The sequence below is a fragment of the Fukomys damarensis genome, unplaced genomic scaffold, assembly GCF_012274545.1.
Source record: "Fukomys damarensis isolate Sample0158 unplaced genomic scaffold, DMR_v1.0_HiC HiC_scaffold_33, whole genome shotgun sequence".
Classification (NCBI taxonomy): Eukaryota; Metazoa; Chordata; class Mammalia; order Rodentia; family Bathyergidae; genus Fukomys; species Fukomys damarensis.
The window spans coordinates 23,422,483-23,436,598 of NW_022900945.1; the positions used below are offsets into that span (position 1 = coordinate 23,422,483).

General features: G+C 34.1%; 1 protein-coding gene across 4 annotated transcripts in view; it reads left to right on the forward strand.

The window, feature by feature from the left end:
* Nucleotides 1–14,116, forward strand: part of Znf326 (zinc finger protein 326) — a 45,422-nt gene that overhangs the window by 13,572 nt on the left and 17,734 nt on the right. For all 4 annotated transcript variants that reach the window (XM_019206141.2, XM_033758258.1, XM_033758257.1 and 1 more), the window contains 4 exons: nucleotides 5,956–6,067; nucleotides 9,390–9,537; nucleotides 10,727–10,820; nucleotides 12,814–12,944. In XM_019206141.2, coding sequence (XP_019061686.1) covers nucleotides 5,956–6,067; nucleotides 9,390–9,537; nucleotides 10,727–10,820; nucleotides 12,814–12,944 — 485 coding nt within the window. The remainder of the gene's footprint in view (nucleotides 1–5,955; nucleotides 6,068–9,389; nucleotides 9,538–10,726; nucleotides 10,821–12,813; nucleotides 12,945–14,116) is intronic.

Sequence of the window (14,116 nt, forward strand, 5' to 3'; positions counted from 1 at the left end):
GTTGGAGGTTGTTCTCTTTTAGTACTTGAAATATCTCATTCCAGGCTCTCCTTGCCCCAAGGGTTTGTGTTGAAAAGTCTGCTGTGATTCTGATGGGCTTTCCTTTGTATGTGATTTGTTTCTTTTCTCTTACTGCTTGTAGTATTTTGTTCTGTTGGGTTTCTGGGATCTTGATTATTATATATCTAGGTGTAGATTTTTTTTGATTGTAGCTAGTTGGGGTCCTGTATGCCTCAGTTATCTGAATGTCAAATTCTTCCCCTCTGTTTGGGAAGTTTTCTGTCATTAATTCTGCGAACAGCTTTTTAAAGTCATTTGTATTTTCTCCTGCTACTTCATGAATTCCTATCAGTCTTATGTTATTTTTCTTTGCATCATCTAGGAGTTGTTGGATCGATTTCTCATGATCTCTTACTGTTTTTAAGAGACCTCTCTTTTCATGGTCACTGACTGCAATCTTACCTTCTATATCTGAGAGCCTATCTTTCTTTGCATTCTTTTATTCTGTTGCGTACACTTTCAATAGAGTGTTTAATCTCCTGGATATCTGTTTGAATCTGTTTTATGGATTCCATTTCTTTCCTATGTTGGGTGTTTATTTTTTCCATTTCTTTCTTATGCTGGGCCTTCATGGCTTCTATCATGGTCCTGAGCGCATTTATTTTTTTGTCAATTTCTGCTCTAGAGTCTTGAATCATGACTTCCATTTTGCTCACTATCTCTATGTTTATCTGGGAAATTATTTCTGTTTTGAATTTTTCTAGAGCCTGATCGATCTGTTTTGTTACTTCCTGTTTTTTGAATTCACGGTGTTCTGGTGGTTCACTATCGGCCTTTTCATCCTCATTTGCCCTACTGTTTGCCATTGGTGAACTGAAAGTCTGTCCTTGTGCCTTGCTTAAGTGTTTTCTCATTTTAATTTTTGTTGTCGGTCTGTCCTTTGTTTAATCTCTGGATTATCACCCAAATCTTCCTGATATAGTTGCGCCCTCGCCTCTGTGTCTCTAAGGACCCACAGACATTCTCATCTTCATAACATCAGAGAAAACAGCTCATCAAATCAACGGCAATGCTTTACCCCAACTGATACAATCAGCAACACATTAAGATCAAGCACAACTTGAACACTGACCACCTACCTGTGGTGGTCACTAGTCTATCACCCTTAAATCATTTGAATTAAATTGAAATCCAGAACATGTCTTCAGTGAACAAAATTTCAATATAGTGCATTTACCATTTAATGGCTCAGACAGAGTGAGGATGCAAGACCCCTGATCTCAGTTAGCCGATGGCTGAACCCCCTGATGCTGACTGACCTCGGGCTGCAAGGTCCAGTTTGAGTTCCCCATCCTGAATGGTTGAACTCCGCAACGTTCTATTACGGGTTTCCCACGCCCTTCCTTTAAAAATGTTCAAAGTTGGGAACTCAGAAAAATACCCTTGATGACCACCTCTGTCTTTGCAGAGTGGGTCCAAAGACTGGCACAGTCAGGAGGTCTGAGAGTGCGTTCGCGGGGGGCTACCTTCCCGGTGTTTGAGCGATGAAGGCTGGGTTGGGAGCAGGCAGTCATGGTTCTCCTTCCTGCGGTGGATGGGGCCCATCCTGCCTCCTGGCGCTTGATCAATGGCTGCTGGGTCGGGAGCAGGCGCGGTTCTCCTTCCCGCGGTGGATCGGAGCCCAGCCTACCTCCTGGTGCTTGAGCGATGGCTGCTGGGTTGGGAGCAGGCGCGGTTCTCCTTCACATAACTCTGGCTCTCTCCTTCTCAGTGCCATAGTGAGTTTTAAGACTGGCCTGAATTACATAGTGAGACTCTGTCTACAAAACAAGAATAGATAAATAAACCAAAACTGGATTTTTAAACTGTACATACTTTTGAAATATTAGTAGTGTTTTTGTTTAATTAAAAAAACTTTATCCTTTTGTTTTGTTTTGTTTATTTGAGACAGGGACTCACTATGTAGTTTAGACTGACCGGGAACTCACTATGTAGCCCTGGCTGATCTTGAACTCACAGCAATCCTCCTGTGTCAGCCTCCTGAGTGCTGGGATTAAAGGCATGCGCCACCACGCCCAGCTATCCCCATTTAAATTGCTTGACAATTGGTACATGTATACAATATTACAGAAATAGTATTGTAGTAACAGTTAGCTAGCTCTTCCTGAATGCTTACTGCACATTAGGCTCCATGTTAAAGAGCATTGTGTGTATGACTTGTGTAATTCTTAAAACAACATGCTCAGGTACAGGTATGTGTGTCAGATCCTCTACAGCTGACAAAACAGGGGCAAAGCAGATATTTTGTTACCCAGGTCAAACAACCAATAAATGGCAAGCCAGGATTTATTCTAGGGCAAGTCTTACTATAGAAAATCCCTCCTGTTAAGCCTTCATATGATTTTTTTGGTACCAGGGATTGAACTCGGGTCCATGGAGCTTGCAAGGCAGGCCACTGAACCGCTGAGCTAAATCCCCGTCCCCAAGCCTCCATATGATTTAACAAATTTGTTTTGTATTATTTTTCTTTTTATTTTTAAACAGTATTTTCCCTAATTATAACATTATAAACATTTTAATTTATCATGTGTAAAAATTGAAATTACAGTGTTACATTTTTCCTCAAAATAAATGAACTGTAGCATAAAGCTCAAAGGTTTAAGTACTGTGCTTAAATCTATCTTTCTGTAATGTTTTATAATTGATACTTATGTGTAATAAGAAATATCAGTAGTCTAAAAATGTGATACTGAGTGGAATGTATGTTGTGGGTATGCCTTTTATGTTCATTGATTGTTATTTGCAAAATAATGAAATTTTACTTGGTATTACTAGAATAAATGTAGTTTTGCTCCTTGGGATAGATTTTAGATATACTTTGTATGTGTAGCAAAATAAATATGTTAAAGTATGATGCAGAAATTGATGTATGACTAATGCAGATATACTATATATGTTCCTCCAACTTTTTTTTTTTTAGTATTGGGGATTGAACTAAGGACCTTGTGCTTGCAAAGCAGGTGTGGCACCACTAAGCTAAATCCCTAGCTGCTTTCTTTTCTTCTTAATAAAACTGGAGAATAGTATGGAGTAGCTAAGAATGAAACCACAATTTTTAGTTAAATTAGGCCTTCTCTGTCTGTGAAATGGGCATTTTAAAAGATCACTACTGAATTTTCTAAAATATGAAGTCTTGTTAAATTATACTAGTATAGATTGTCTTATGGATTTTAATAGGAAACGAATCATTCTTGTTTGAGGTGACAGATAAGTGGGGTTTTTGTAGAGTGAGTGTTTAATGAAATATGTGAACAAAGATACTAAAAATGGTTAATAAACTAAGAATATACATTTAAATTCTTAAAAAATAATGTAGATGTTAAATTTTAAGGTATTGAGATTATATAATTTGAAACTTGTTCCACTGTATACTTAGCAAATGCTTAATAAATATTTAATATCAAATTTAAGAATAAAGTTTAATGGCACATCTGTAAGATATTTTTTTAAAATGTAAAGTTTAATGTATTATGAGAAATAACTTGCTTACAATGACATACCATCTCCATACTAGGGAGATAGTAATAAAATGTGAAAAATAAGTGTTTGCAAGGATATGGAGAAATTGGCACCCTTACCCACTACTAGTGGGAAAGTGAAATACAGCTATTATGGGAGCCTAGTGGTTCTTCAGACTAAACAGACTGTACATGTGACCCAGCAATTCTATAAGGGCCATATATCCCAAGCAATTAGAGGTATCCAAAGATTCATATACTGTGTTTGTAGCAGTATTATTCATAATAGCAAAAAGGTGAAAATAATCTACATATTATTAGCAGATGAATAGATTAAAAAGTTATTCATACAGTGGAATATTAGTAAGCTATAAAAACAAAGTATATGTGATCCTAGTATTATTGATGTAGGATAGTACTGTATCATACCTCTGTGAATGTAAAATATCTTGTACCTGCTTTATGATATGTAGTAGTGACTGTGCTTTATCAAGCTATTTTTAATGATGTTCCTCTAGAATGTCCTCTTTCCAGATGATGATTAAAATGCTAATAAAAAAAATGGTGCCAGGTACCACAACAGCAACAGAACTTTGCTGTTTTCTGGGCATTATTCTTTTCTTTGTTTTTTTGTTTTTGTTTTTTTAATGGAGTGTACTAAATGTCTATAATTTTGTTCAGATGACTGCAGATCCTGGAAAAGTTGTTGATGCTATTGATGTATAATTATATATATATAAATTGAATTTTGGGAAACTTTAACGGTGCTGTCAACCTTGGAAAAAGTTAATCCCAATTTACTGTGTTGAATTGGCATTGTACGGAAATGGAGAGCCACATTGGTCTAGAGATGTTAATTTTTTTTTTTTTCCATTTATACAGGGGTAACACACTACTAAATATGTAAGGTCATATCTACATGGGTTTGATTACAGAAACTAATAAAGTGTTCTCTAAATAATGAAAAAAGAATAAGATAAAACTACAAGAGCAAGAAGCAATTTAAATATGTTAAAGGACCATTTTCATCTTCAGAATTAAGGATTACTTTAATGTTACACCATTGCCTTTTCTCTTTTACTTTCCTTTTTAGTTTTATTTTAGGATTCCCTATTTTTAATGTTCATACAGAGATTGCTTTAACTGAAATACCAAAGATTTTCTCTGGTGTGAAAAACTATAATAGTACACAGGATCCTAAAGAGATAATTAATAATGTGAAAAAGGAAGTAAAGGGCTAAAGGGGTATGGAAAGTGGGAAGGGTGGGCGAAAGGTAATAAGGGAGAGGAAAAAAAATATGAGAAATTGAAAAAATGGAAATAAAGTGTTTGTAAATGGGGAGGGGAGGAGGGGGTGAAGTTCTCTGGTGTGAAAAACTATAATAGTACACAGGATCCTAAAGAGATAATTAATAATGTGAAAAAGGAAGTAAAGGGCTAAAGGGGTATGGAAAGTGGGAAGGGTGGGCGAAAGGTAATAAGGGAGAGGAAAAAAAATATGAGAAATTGAAAAAATGGAAATAAAGTGTTTGTAAATGGGGAGGGGAGGAGGGGGTGAAGGAAGGGCAGGGACAAGGGGAAAAAATGAGAATCAAGACCTATTATGTAAAGGTACAGGATCCCAATAATGAATGTAACTGTATGGTATACCTAGATTGTACCAATAAACTCAATTAAAAAAAAAAAAGTATATGGCACAACATGGATTGAGCTTTGAATGTAAAAGAAACCAGACCCCCCCCCAAAAGTCAAGAGATTATGATTGTTTGAATGAAATATCGAGAATGCTAAAAGCAGATAATAGTTTTTATCAGAACCTTAGAATAGGGTTGAAATGAGAAATGACTGTTTAATGGCTGCTGGAGTGTTTGGAATGTTAAAGTTGTGGAGCCTATATAATTAGTGCTAATGGCTACGCAACATGTGAATGTGCTTAATGGCACTGAATTGGAGACTTTAAAATGGTTAAAATGGTGAATTTTGTTTTGTGAATTTATCACAGTAATAATTAAAAGTAAGTTTATACATTTTAAGAAACTGTGGGATAGCTCCTACAATATGAATATGAATTCTTGGACCCAGGGCTGTCCTGTGTTCTTTGGACTACATTTTCACTCTGGGTCAGGTTACTTCAGTTTTTCCCAAAGTATTCCTGGTACTCAGTATGATTTTAGGATGTTATTAAAAGGTTATTATTGCTTACAGTAAATATAAGAGAAGAAATGACATTTAGAGAAAAATGTGTAGCAGATGATCACATAAGCAAATGTAACAAGATTCATGATTATTAAAATGAATCACTTTTCAGAAATGCTGGGTGGTTTCAAACTTTTTAATCACTGGTAAAACCTGTATATCTTTACTTTGTACATTGGTGATTGGAAAAAGTAAATTGAAAAATGAGTTTAGGTTGCAATATTTTTTTCTGATATTCTAGCAAAAACTGATCCAAAAAATGAAGAAGAAGAAAAGCGACGAATTGAGGCTCGGCGAGAAAAACAAAGGCGTAGAAGAGAGAAAAACAGTGAGAAATATGGAGATGGATACAGGTTTGTGTTTAGTAAGTCAGAAATTGGGCTTATTAAATAAGCTTTCTAGAAAAGGCAAGTACATGAATTGGGACATGGAAAATTTCCAACAATTGAATGAGAAGGTTCAGTCAGATACATAGATTGACTTTTAATATTTATATAAAAGTCAGTACTTAGTATAAAAAAAAGGTCCTATTTACAATGAGAATTCATAACTATTACGTATACAGAAATAACAGTATTATTAAGAAGTACATGTCATAGCATGAAGAAAGCCATAAAATCTTGACCATGCCCATGTGGAAATAGCGGTATTTTTGAATAGAAATCTAAATATTACACATATTTTAATTTTTTTCCAATCTAGATCCCAAAGTAATTTTTGAGAAAGAATAGTAAGTGAATAGGTAATACCTTTTTTTTTTTTTTTTGGTACCGGGGATCGAACTCAGGTCCTTGTGCTTGCAAGGCAGGTGGTGGAACCACTGAGCTAAATTCCCGGCCCCGGTAATACTTTTTCTAGATATTCAAACATTAAGAGACTAATAGTTAAAAATACATGGTAGAGATGAGGGATGTTGCTGCATGGTGGAGTGCTTGCCTGTACATTGCCATAGGTTTAATCCCTAACACTGCCCATGTGTGGGTACATACACGGAAGTGGTAATAGACAAAGCTAGTGCATGTAAAATAATTATTAGCTTATGAACAGACTACATTTGTGAAAATTTAGTACATAATAAGATACTGAAGACAAAAGGTTGAACAAGTGAAAAATAAGAATCAGTTGAGTCCTTATACTATTTGAAATGAATCCAGATAGATTAAAAACCTAAAAAAAGAATTAGGAAACAAAATGAAGTATTAATCTCCCCCAAGTAGCAGATTATTTACAAGATTAAAAGCTATTTAAAAATAGTTATTTAATAAACTACAAAAGAAATGATGAACAGATTTGACTAAATTAAGACTTGAAAGCAGGCAGTCTTGGGGGCTGCTGGGGTTTTAGCTCAGTGGTGGCACGTACTTTCTCACAAGTGTAAGATCCTGAGTTTGATTCCCAGTACTGAGAGGGGAAAAACAAACATTCTCAGAAAAATTTGTCATGAAAAATGACTGATGTCTAAATTAGATCAAAATCACCCAAATTAAAATGTGTTGTAATTTTATTTTTATAAAGTAAGAGAACTAAGATGTCTCATCCATACTTTGGTGAAGGAACAACAGCTCGTTTATGTTAGGAAAATGTGGAAACTTACAGTAATTTGGATAAAAGTGTAAACAATAGTGTGCTGTTAGGGAGAAAAATACTGATTTGCTAAGGTGCAGTCATAGAACACTGATAATTAGCTAGTGTCTAGTGTTGTAGCTACTGGAAAGAAATTAGCAGTTTTTAAAATGTCTTAAATTTCTTTGTACCCCTTGATCTTTCCAAGAAAATAATCTAAAAATAAGAGTTTATAATAGCTCCAAATTTGAAAAAATGCCAGCTCTAGGATGATTAAGTGGGATGTAAATTTTGCTATATCCCTTTAAGAGCTTTTAGGTCACTGGTAAAAATGAAGATTATAAAACTATTATGACATGAATGCAGGAAAAATAGAAAAATACATGTATAAAATGCAAATTATACATATAAAGCTAGGCAATTTTTCAAAAAGAACTGTCGATAGTTTTTTTTTATCATTATCTCTGAAGTTTTTCTGGTACTGCTTATGTTAGGAAAATAAATAATACAGATTTTTAAAAGTAAATTCACTGTATTTCCCATTCAAAATATAGTTTTATTCTTTAAAAGTTGACTTATCTGTGTGGCAGGAAAAGAGTGAATTGTGTCATGTAAATGAATTTACTAGGTAGCTAAAACTTAACCTTTAAAAGAGAAAATTTAGAATATGAAAACCTTTTCATGGAGATCTTTCTAAAATGTGGATTCCCTTCCATAATAAACAGGAACCCTTTGCCATTATGTAATCTTGATAATACATACCAGTTTTGTTTTTATAAATTGTAGTAAAAGAAAACTCATTTGCATCTGATTTCCCAGATAATTTTTGTTGGTGATTGTGGTCTTTTAGGTATACTTGTGTGCTCTTTGTATCTAGATTCAATAAATTGTTCTTTCTGGTTTGTTGTTCCAAACGCATTGTGATCTAAGAACAGAGAGAATAAACTTGATTTAAGGATTACACTAATTCATGAAAAGGAGTTCTAGCTGGGCAGGCTGACCAAGTTTACAATCCCAGCTACTCAGGAGAGATGGAGGCCGGAGAATCACAAATTCAAGGTCAGCCTGGGCAATTTAGGGAGACCTTGTGTAAAAATAAAAAAGCACTGGGCATGTAGCTCAGTGATAGTGTTTGCCTAGCGTGGGCAGCTCAAAACCATTTAACTTTATTTTTGAGCCTTGAGGAGCTCATGAAACATTGACCAGTAATAATGGTGTTACGTCCTTGAGGAAGTAATAAGTAATTACTTTGTGCCTATGTGTATTAATATTCATTTTTAATCCTCACAAAAGGGAACTAGGATATAAACCCAGCAATTATCTCTGGAGCCTATTCTCTCAACCAGAAAAATAAAGCTAATAGCAATGTAAAGAATTCATTGGAAGGCAAACCCCTTTCAGGTTCCCCTTCTGTGTCCCTTACTTAGATGCTTTCTTTCCCTCAGTAAATTTTTCCTACTCTTAAAAAAAAAAAAAAAAAAAAAAGAATGAATTGGAAACTGAAGATCAGAAACCAGTTAGAAGAATGTCATAATTCAAGGAAAAAGCAGCATGCATGAAGTAGAAACAATTAATGGAGTAATTCATTTTGGTGTAGTTCTTTAGCTTCTAAATAAGTTCATTTGTATAGTCCAGGCCTGAGTCATCCTGAAATGCTTATTAGAGGACAGGACTTTTGATCACTCAAGAGCTCCACAGTAGTGAATTATGGTTGTCTGGTGTACTGCCTGGCCTTGTTGATAATAAAACTGTAGTAGTGTAGATGCTTAAAGATAGAACAGAATAAAATAATTTGTGGAACTTTGGGGGTGTGATACTTTTTGAGGTTTGCTTTGGCTTTTTAATTCATCGGTACTTGAAACGGATACCTTGCTGATTACATTTTTTCATACCCAGAAGCTCCAAAATGGGCCAGAAATGCCAAGTGGCATAATGATTGTGCTGTCCAAATGTGTAAAGAAGTATCATTTCTTAAGAGTTAAGTTAAATTTAAATTAGTCATAGAATAGAAGAAAGGAAATCATTTATGCTGGTAAAAATTAGTGTCAATGTTACGTTCTTCTGAACTCTAAAGGAGTGAATAATATTTAAAGAAAACTTTTTTCCTTATAGAATGGCATTCACATGTTCATTTTGTAAATTTCGAACTTATGAAGAAAAAGATATTGAACTACATCTGGAAAGTTCTTCACATCAGGAAACATTAGATCATATTCAAAAACAAACCAAATTCGATAAAGTAGTTATGGAGTTCTTACATGTAAGTAGCTGTTTTAGATGTGAGAAGCATTTTATCTGATCTGAATTTACTTCATTAAGTTTGTTGTCTCCTATGTCTCAAAGTTGAATATTCATTTAAAGAAAGTGGTTTTAAAATTAAACCACAGTTAGATCTGAATTCTTAAGTAATAAAGTTTGGATTTTTTATTTGAGAAATTATTTTTCATTTCTTAGAGCAGTTTCTGGCAGAGGTGTCAGGAAAAGAATTTCTTTAACAGTCATTTGTTGATAACACCTATCATCCATTATCCGTCTACTGCATGCCTTGGTTTGTGCTGAGAATTTTAATTTATTATTTTACTTAATCATTGTAACTCATTTTATCATGATTGAAAGATCAGCTTAGGGGCTGGGAATTTAGCTCAGTGGTTCCGGCACCTAGCTCGAAAGCGCAAGGGCCAGAGTTTGATCCCCAGTACGAAAAAAAAAAGATCAGCTCAGCAAATTAACCCTGTCATAAAGCCTCAGAGTCTGAATTCAGACCCACGGAGCCTGGTCTCTTTTTACAATGTCTTTGTATTGTCAGTGTGTGGTCATCAGTTTAAGTGTTTTCTTTAATATCTATGAAATATGTTGTATCAGACATCAAAGACCACAGACATTACTCTTAATGAACGAAAAATTTTTGGAAATACAGCACATTCACAGATACACAAATAGTACACTTGAGTGGAAATGCCAAGAATGCAGAAATACTCCAGAGGCTTGGAGAAGGGAAGGATGCTCGGGACCAGGAGTCTTGGGTCCAGTGAGCTGGACCAGTAATTGAATATAAAAATAATTTTGACAGGAGAGTCATTACTACAAGGTTAGAAATACAGTGATCATTTGGAACTCTAAATCCTCACAAAAGTTCCCGAATTAAACTTTTTTTTATAATTAATGGGTTTCTGTCATTTATGACTTAAATACTCATTTACCTGAGAACACCGTTTCATTGTTCTCTGTTTAGTTTTTCTCCAATTGCCTAAAATACATTTTGAAAATTAGAACTTTTTGTAGTTTCCTAGTATTTTATTATAACTTTTCAACTAAATTTTAAGCTCCCTGAAAACAGATTATGGTTCTTATATAGTAGGTATTATGTCTTCCATATAATGAACATTGTACTAAGCAAATAGTAACTATCAAATGCTCGTTGAAAACTTTGGTTTCTTTGTATTTTCTAGGAATGTATGGTGAATAAATTCAAGAAAACATCCATTCGTAAGCAACAGACAAATCAAACAGAAGTCAAAATAATTGAAAAAGAGGTTATGGAAGGTAAATGGACTGTTTTTAGAAATGTATATGTGTATTTTGTATGTCATGACCTGTTTCAATGTAGATGATTCTCTCCAGTTCTATATAATGTAGCTCCAAAGGGTTATCAGAATAAACTCCTTTAGTGCCATTTCCATGATTACACGTTTATCAGTACCACCTACAGTTACCTCTTTCACTTCAGTTTAGAGGGAATTTAATGAAAAATACTTTTCATTAGTTTTGTTATCTTTCTTATCCCTTCTCAAATTTAAATTTGAACTTCACTGTTTTTTTTCAGTCTTTCCTTCCTTTTGATTGTCTCTGAAGCCTATAAACATTTTTTAAAACAAAAACAGTAAAGAAAACAAAATGATAGTTCTCCTGTAACTTGCCTTTTCTTTCTTCTTTGTTTTCTCTTTAAACAACCAGATTTCTAAGAAAGCAGTAACATAGTCATATCCCATCCCCAGCCCAACAGTTGTGTTTAAACATAGTCTACACTGGTTTCTGCTTCTTCACGTCCAGTTTATTATTTTTATGCCATCATTAGCTGTTGAAAGTAAACTTACCATCAGTAGTCTGCTGAAGCTGTTTGGACAGAAGTTACCAACATGAACTTCTGTAGGTTTGTTTGACTCCTCTTTGGTAACATTTTTCACTACATTCTTATTTTTTCCTCTTGTTTTTTTTCTTGGCACTTCACTGGCCTAATGGTTTCTTTATTCTGTCATCATTTTTTTTTAAGTATTTGTGCTTTTTTTCTCTATGAGCCATTTAGAATTTGGTTATTTTCCTAGTACGCTGTCATTAACTCTATTATCTCTCCTTTATGCTTCTTTCTGATGGACTCATTTACTCACAGCTTAATATCTAATGTTGATTACTTTTATATATCTGTATTTCTAACAGATCTGTCTTCCAAACTGTAGTGTTGTTGATTTCAAATGCCTGTTGACATCTCAACCTATCAGTTTTCATTTAAAAAATATTTACCAAGGCTGGGGGTTTAGCTCAGTGGTGCTGCCGCCTGCCTCACAAGTGCAAGGTCATTTTCAATCCCTGGTACCAAAAAAGAAAAAAAAAAATTACCAACCAGATCTGGTTTTTTACCTCTCTTTTTATTTGTTTGTTTGTTTTGTTTTGTTTTGGTATTGGGGATTGAAATTTGGTCCTTGCACTTGCAAGGCAGGTGATGTTTACCACTCAAATATTGCATTTGTTCTCTTGACAGTTTTAGTATTTTTCTAACTAGTTTCTTTCTAGTTTCATTTCTAATTCTACGACATAGTCTTATTTCTTCTGGAAATTTCAGTGGCACTCTCTGTCCTCTACAGAAAAAACTTCATATTCTTAGGTATGGTACATAAAGCTCTTTATAACTTAGATCTTCTTTTTTATGTTTTTCTTTTTGCCCCTTATGCTCTGCCCAGCTGTACTAGATCACTTTCAGTTCCCAGAGAGTATTATTTTCTCTTATAAGCTTCCATATCTTACACTGTATTTATTCCTTTGCCTTTTGTAAGCTCTGGAATTCATTTTCAAGATCTAACATTTTTGTTTCCTTTACATATAATTTTGACATCTTTTCCCTTTTCCTATACACCTAAATTTGTAATTATGGTTGTTCTTATTTTACTACACAATCAACATTTGTTTTCCTTTCTATTATTTTTTCTGGAATGTAGACTGAACCTCATAGCATGAGTGTTTAACATGATTAAGAAATACAGTGTAGGGCCAGGGATTTATCTCATTGGCAACGTGCCTGCCTCATGAGTACAAGGTCCTGAGTTTGATCCCCAGTACAAAAAAAAAAAGTAAGAAACACAATGTAATTACACCTCAGAATTTTAACCAGTTACCTATAAATTTTAAAAATCTATATGCAGATTTATGAGAATGGTAGATGAATTAAAAATAAATCTACATACTCTGATTCTTAGTTTTAGAAGAATTAAACTAAGTAAAATCTTTGTCAGAAATATAACTGTGTGGATCATTTCTTTAATAGGTGTTACTGCTGATGATCATATGATGAAAGTAGAGACTGTTCACTGCAGTGCTTGCAGTGTGTATATCCCTGCTTTACATAGTTCGGTTCAGCAGCACTTAAAATCTCCTGATCATATCAAAGGGAAGCAGGTAAGTTTTTTTATTGGTACATTTAATGTATACATTATAATGACATTCATCATTGGAAATTTGTACCTTTAATATTATGCATCTTGGTTCTTATTTTTTCCCCATTCCCCTGACCTCCCTTCAACTCCTCCATCCCTCTCTATCTACAAAGACTTTGTTTCCATTTTTTTCTTTTTCTCATATTCCATTCCTTTCTTTTCCCCAACCCCTGGCACTTCCCTGTCCCCTTTGCACCTTTTCTTCCTATTTCATATTATCTATTTTACCTTTTAGTCCTTATTTACATTTTCTTACAAGGTAAGTTTTGATGTATCTTAATAAAATCCTTGAAATATCCATCAATCCTTTGTCATCCTTTGACCATTGTTTCATGTGTACCAACCTGCACACAGTACTGTTAATTGAAAATCTGAGTAACATTAAGGTGTACTTGAGAGGCAGTGTTGTGTTATGTTTAAAAGTCTGGGCTCTGGAGCAAGACTTTTTTGGTTCAGTAAAGCATTAAAAAAATGGATCTTTATTTGTCTAAATTTCCTTATCTGTAAGATGTGATTGTTTAAGGATTAGAGTGACTAAAATATATCAAGAGTTAAAGTGGTGCCTGGTAATAGTAAGTATTCAGGAAATCATAGTTGTCTCTGATCTGTGGTTTCTGTTATTTTAAAAGTTGGTACCAGATGGTTTTATAAGGGTGTTTTAGAACAAAAAGAAAGTAAAGATTTGATTTACAATGGATACATTTTTCTAATGGCTAGAAAAAATGAATTTAGAAAGTGATTACCACTACCAGCTGTTGCATTTTTTGAGAATATCCCTGAAAAAAATTTTTTGATTATCATATTTCTATTATATTGGCTAGCTTTATTTAGTCATATTTATTTCAAATAACACAAATGTTTATGTTGTAGGAAGTTATTTAATTAGAAAAGTAGATTTAAAGATTCAAATAGTAGCTGGGCATGGTGGCACATGACTTTAGTCCCCACATTCTGGGAGCCTGAGGTAGGATCGCAAGTTTGAGGTCAGACTGGGCCATTTAGCAACTTAACAAAGCATTGTCTCAAAAAACAAAAGAAAACCCTAAAAACCCTGAAATGGTAATAAAGTATTAAGTTTTAAGTAGAGGATAGAGGATTCTTGACTCCTGTTTTTGTATTTTGTGCTGAAATGAA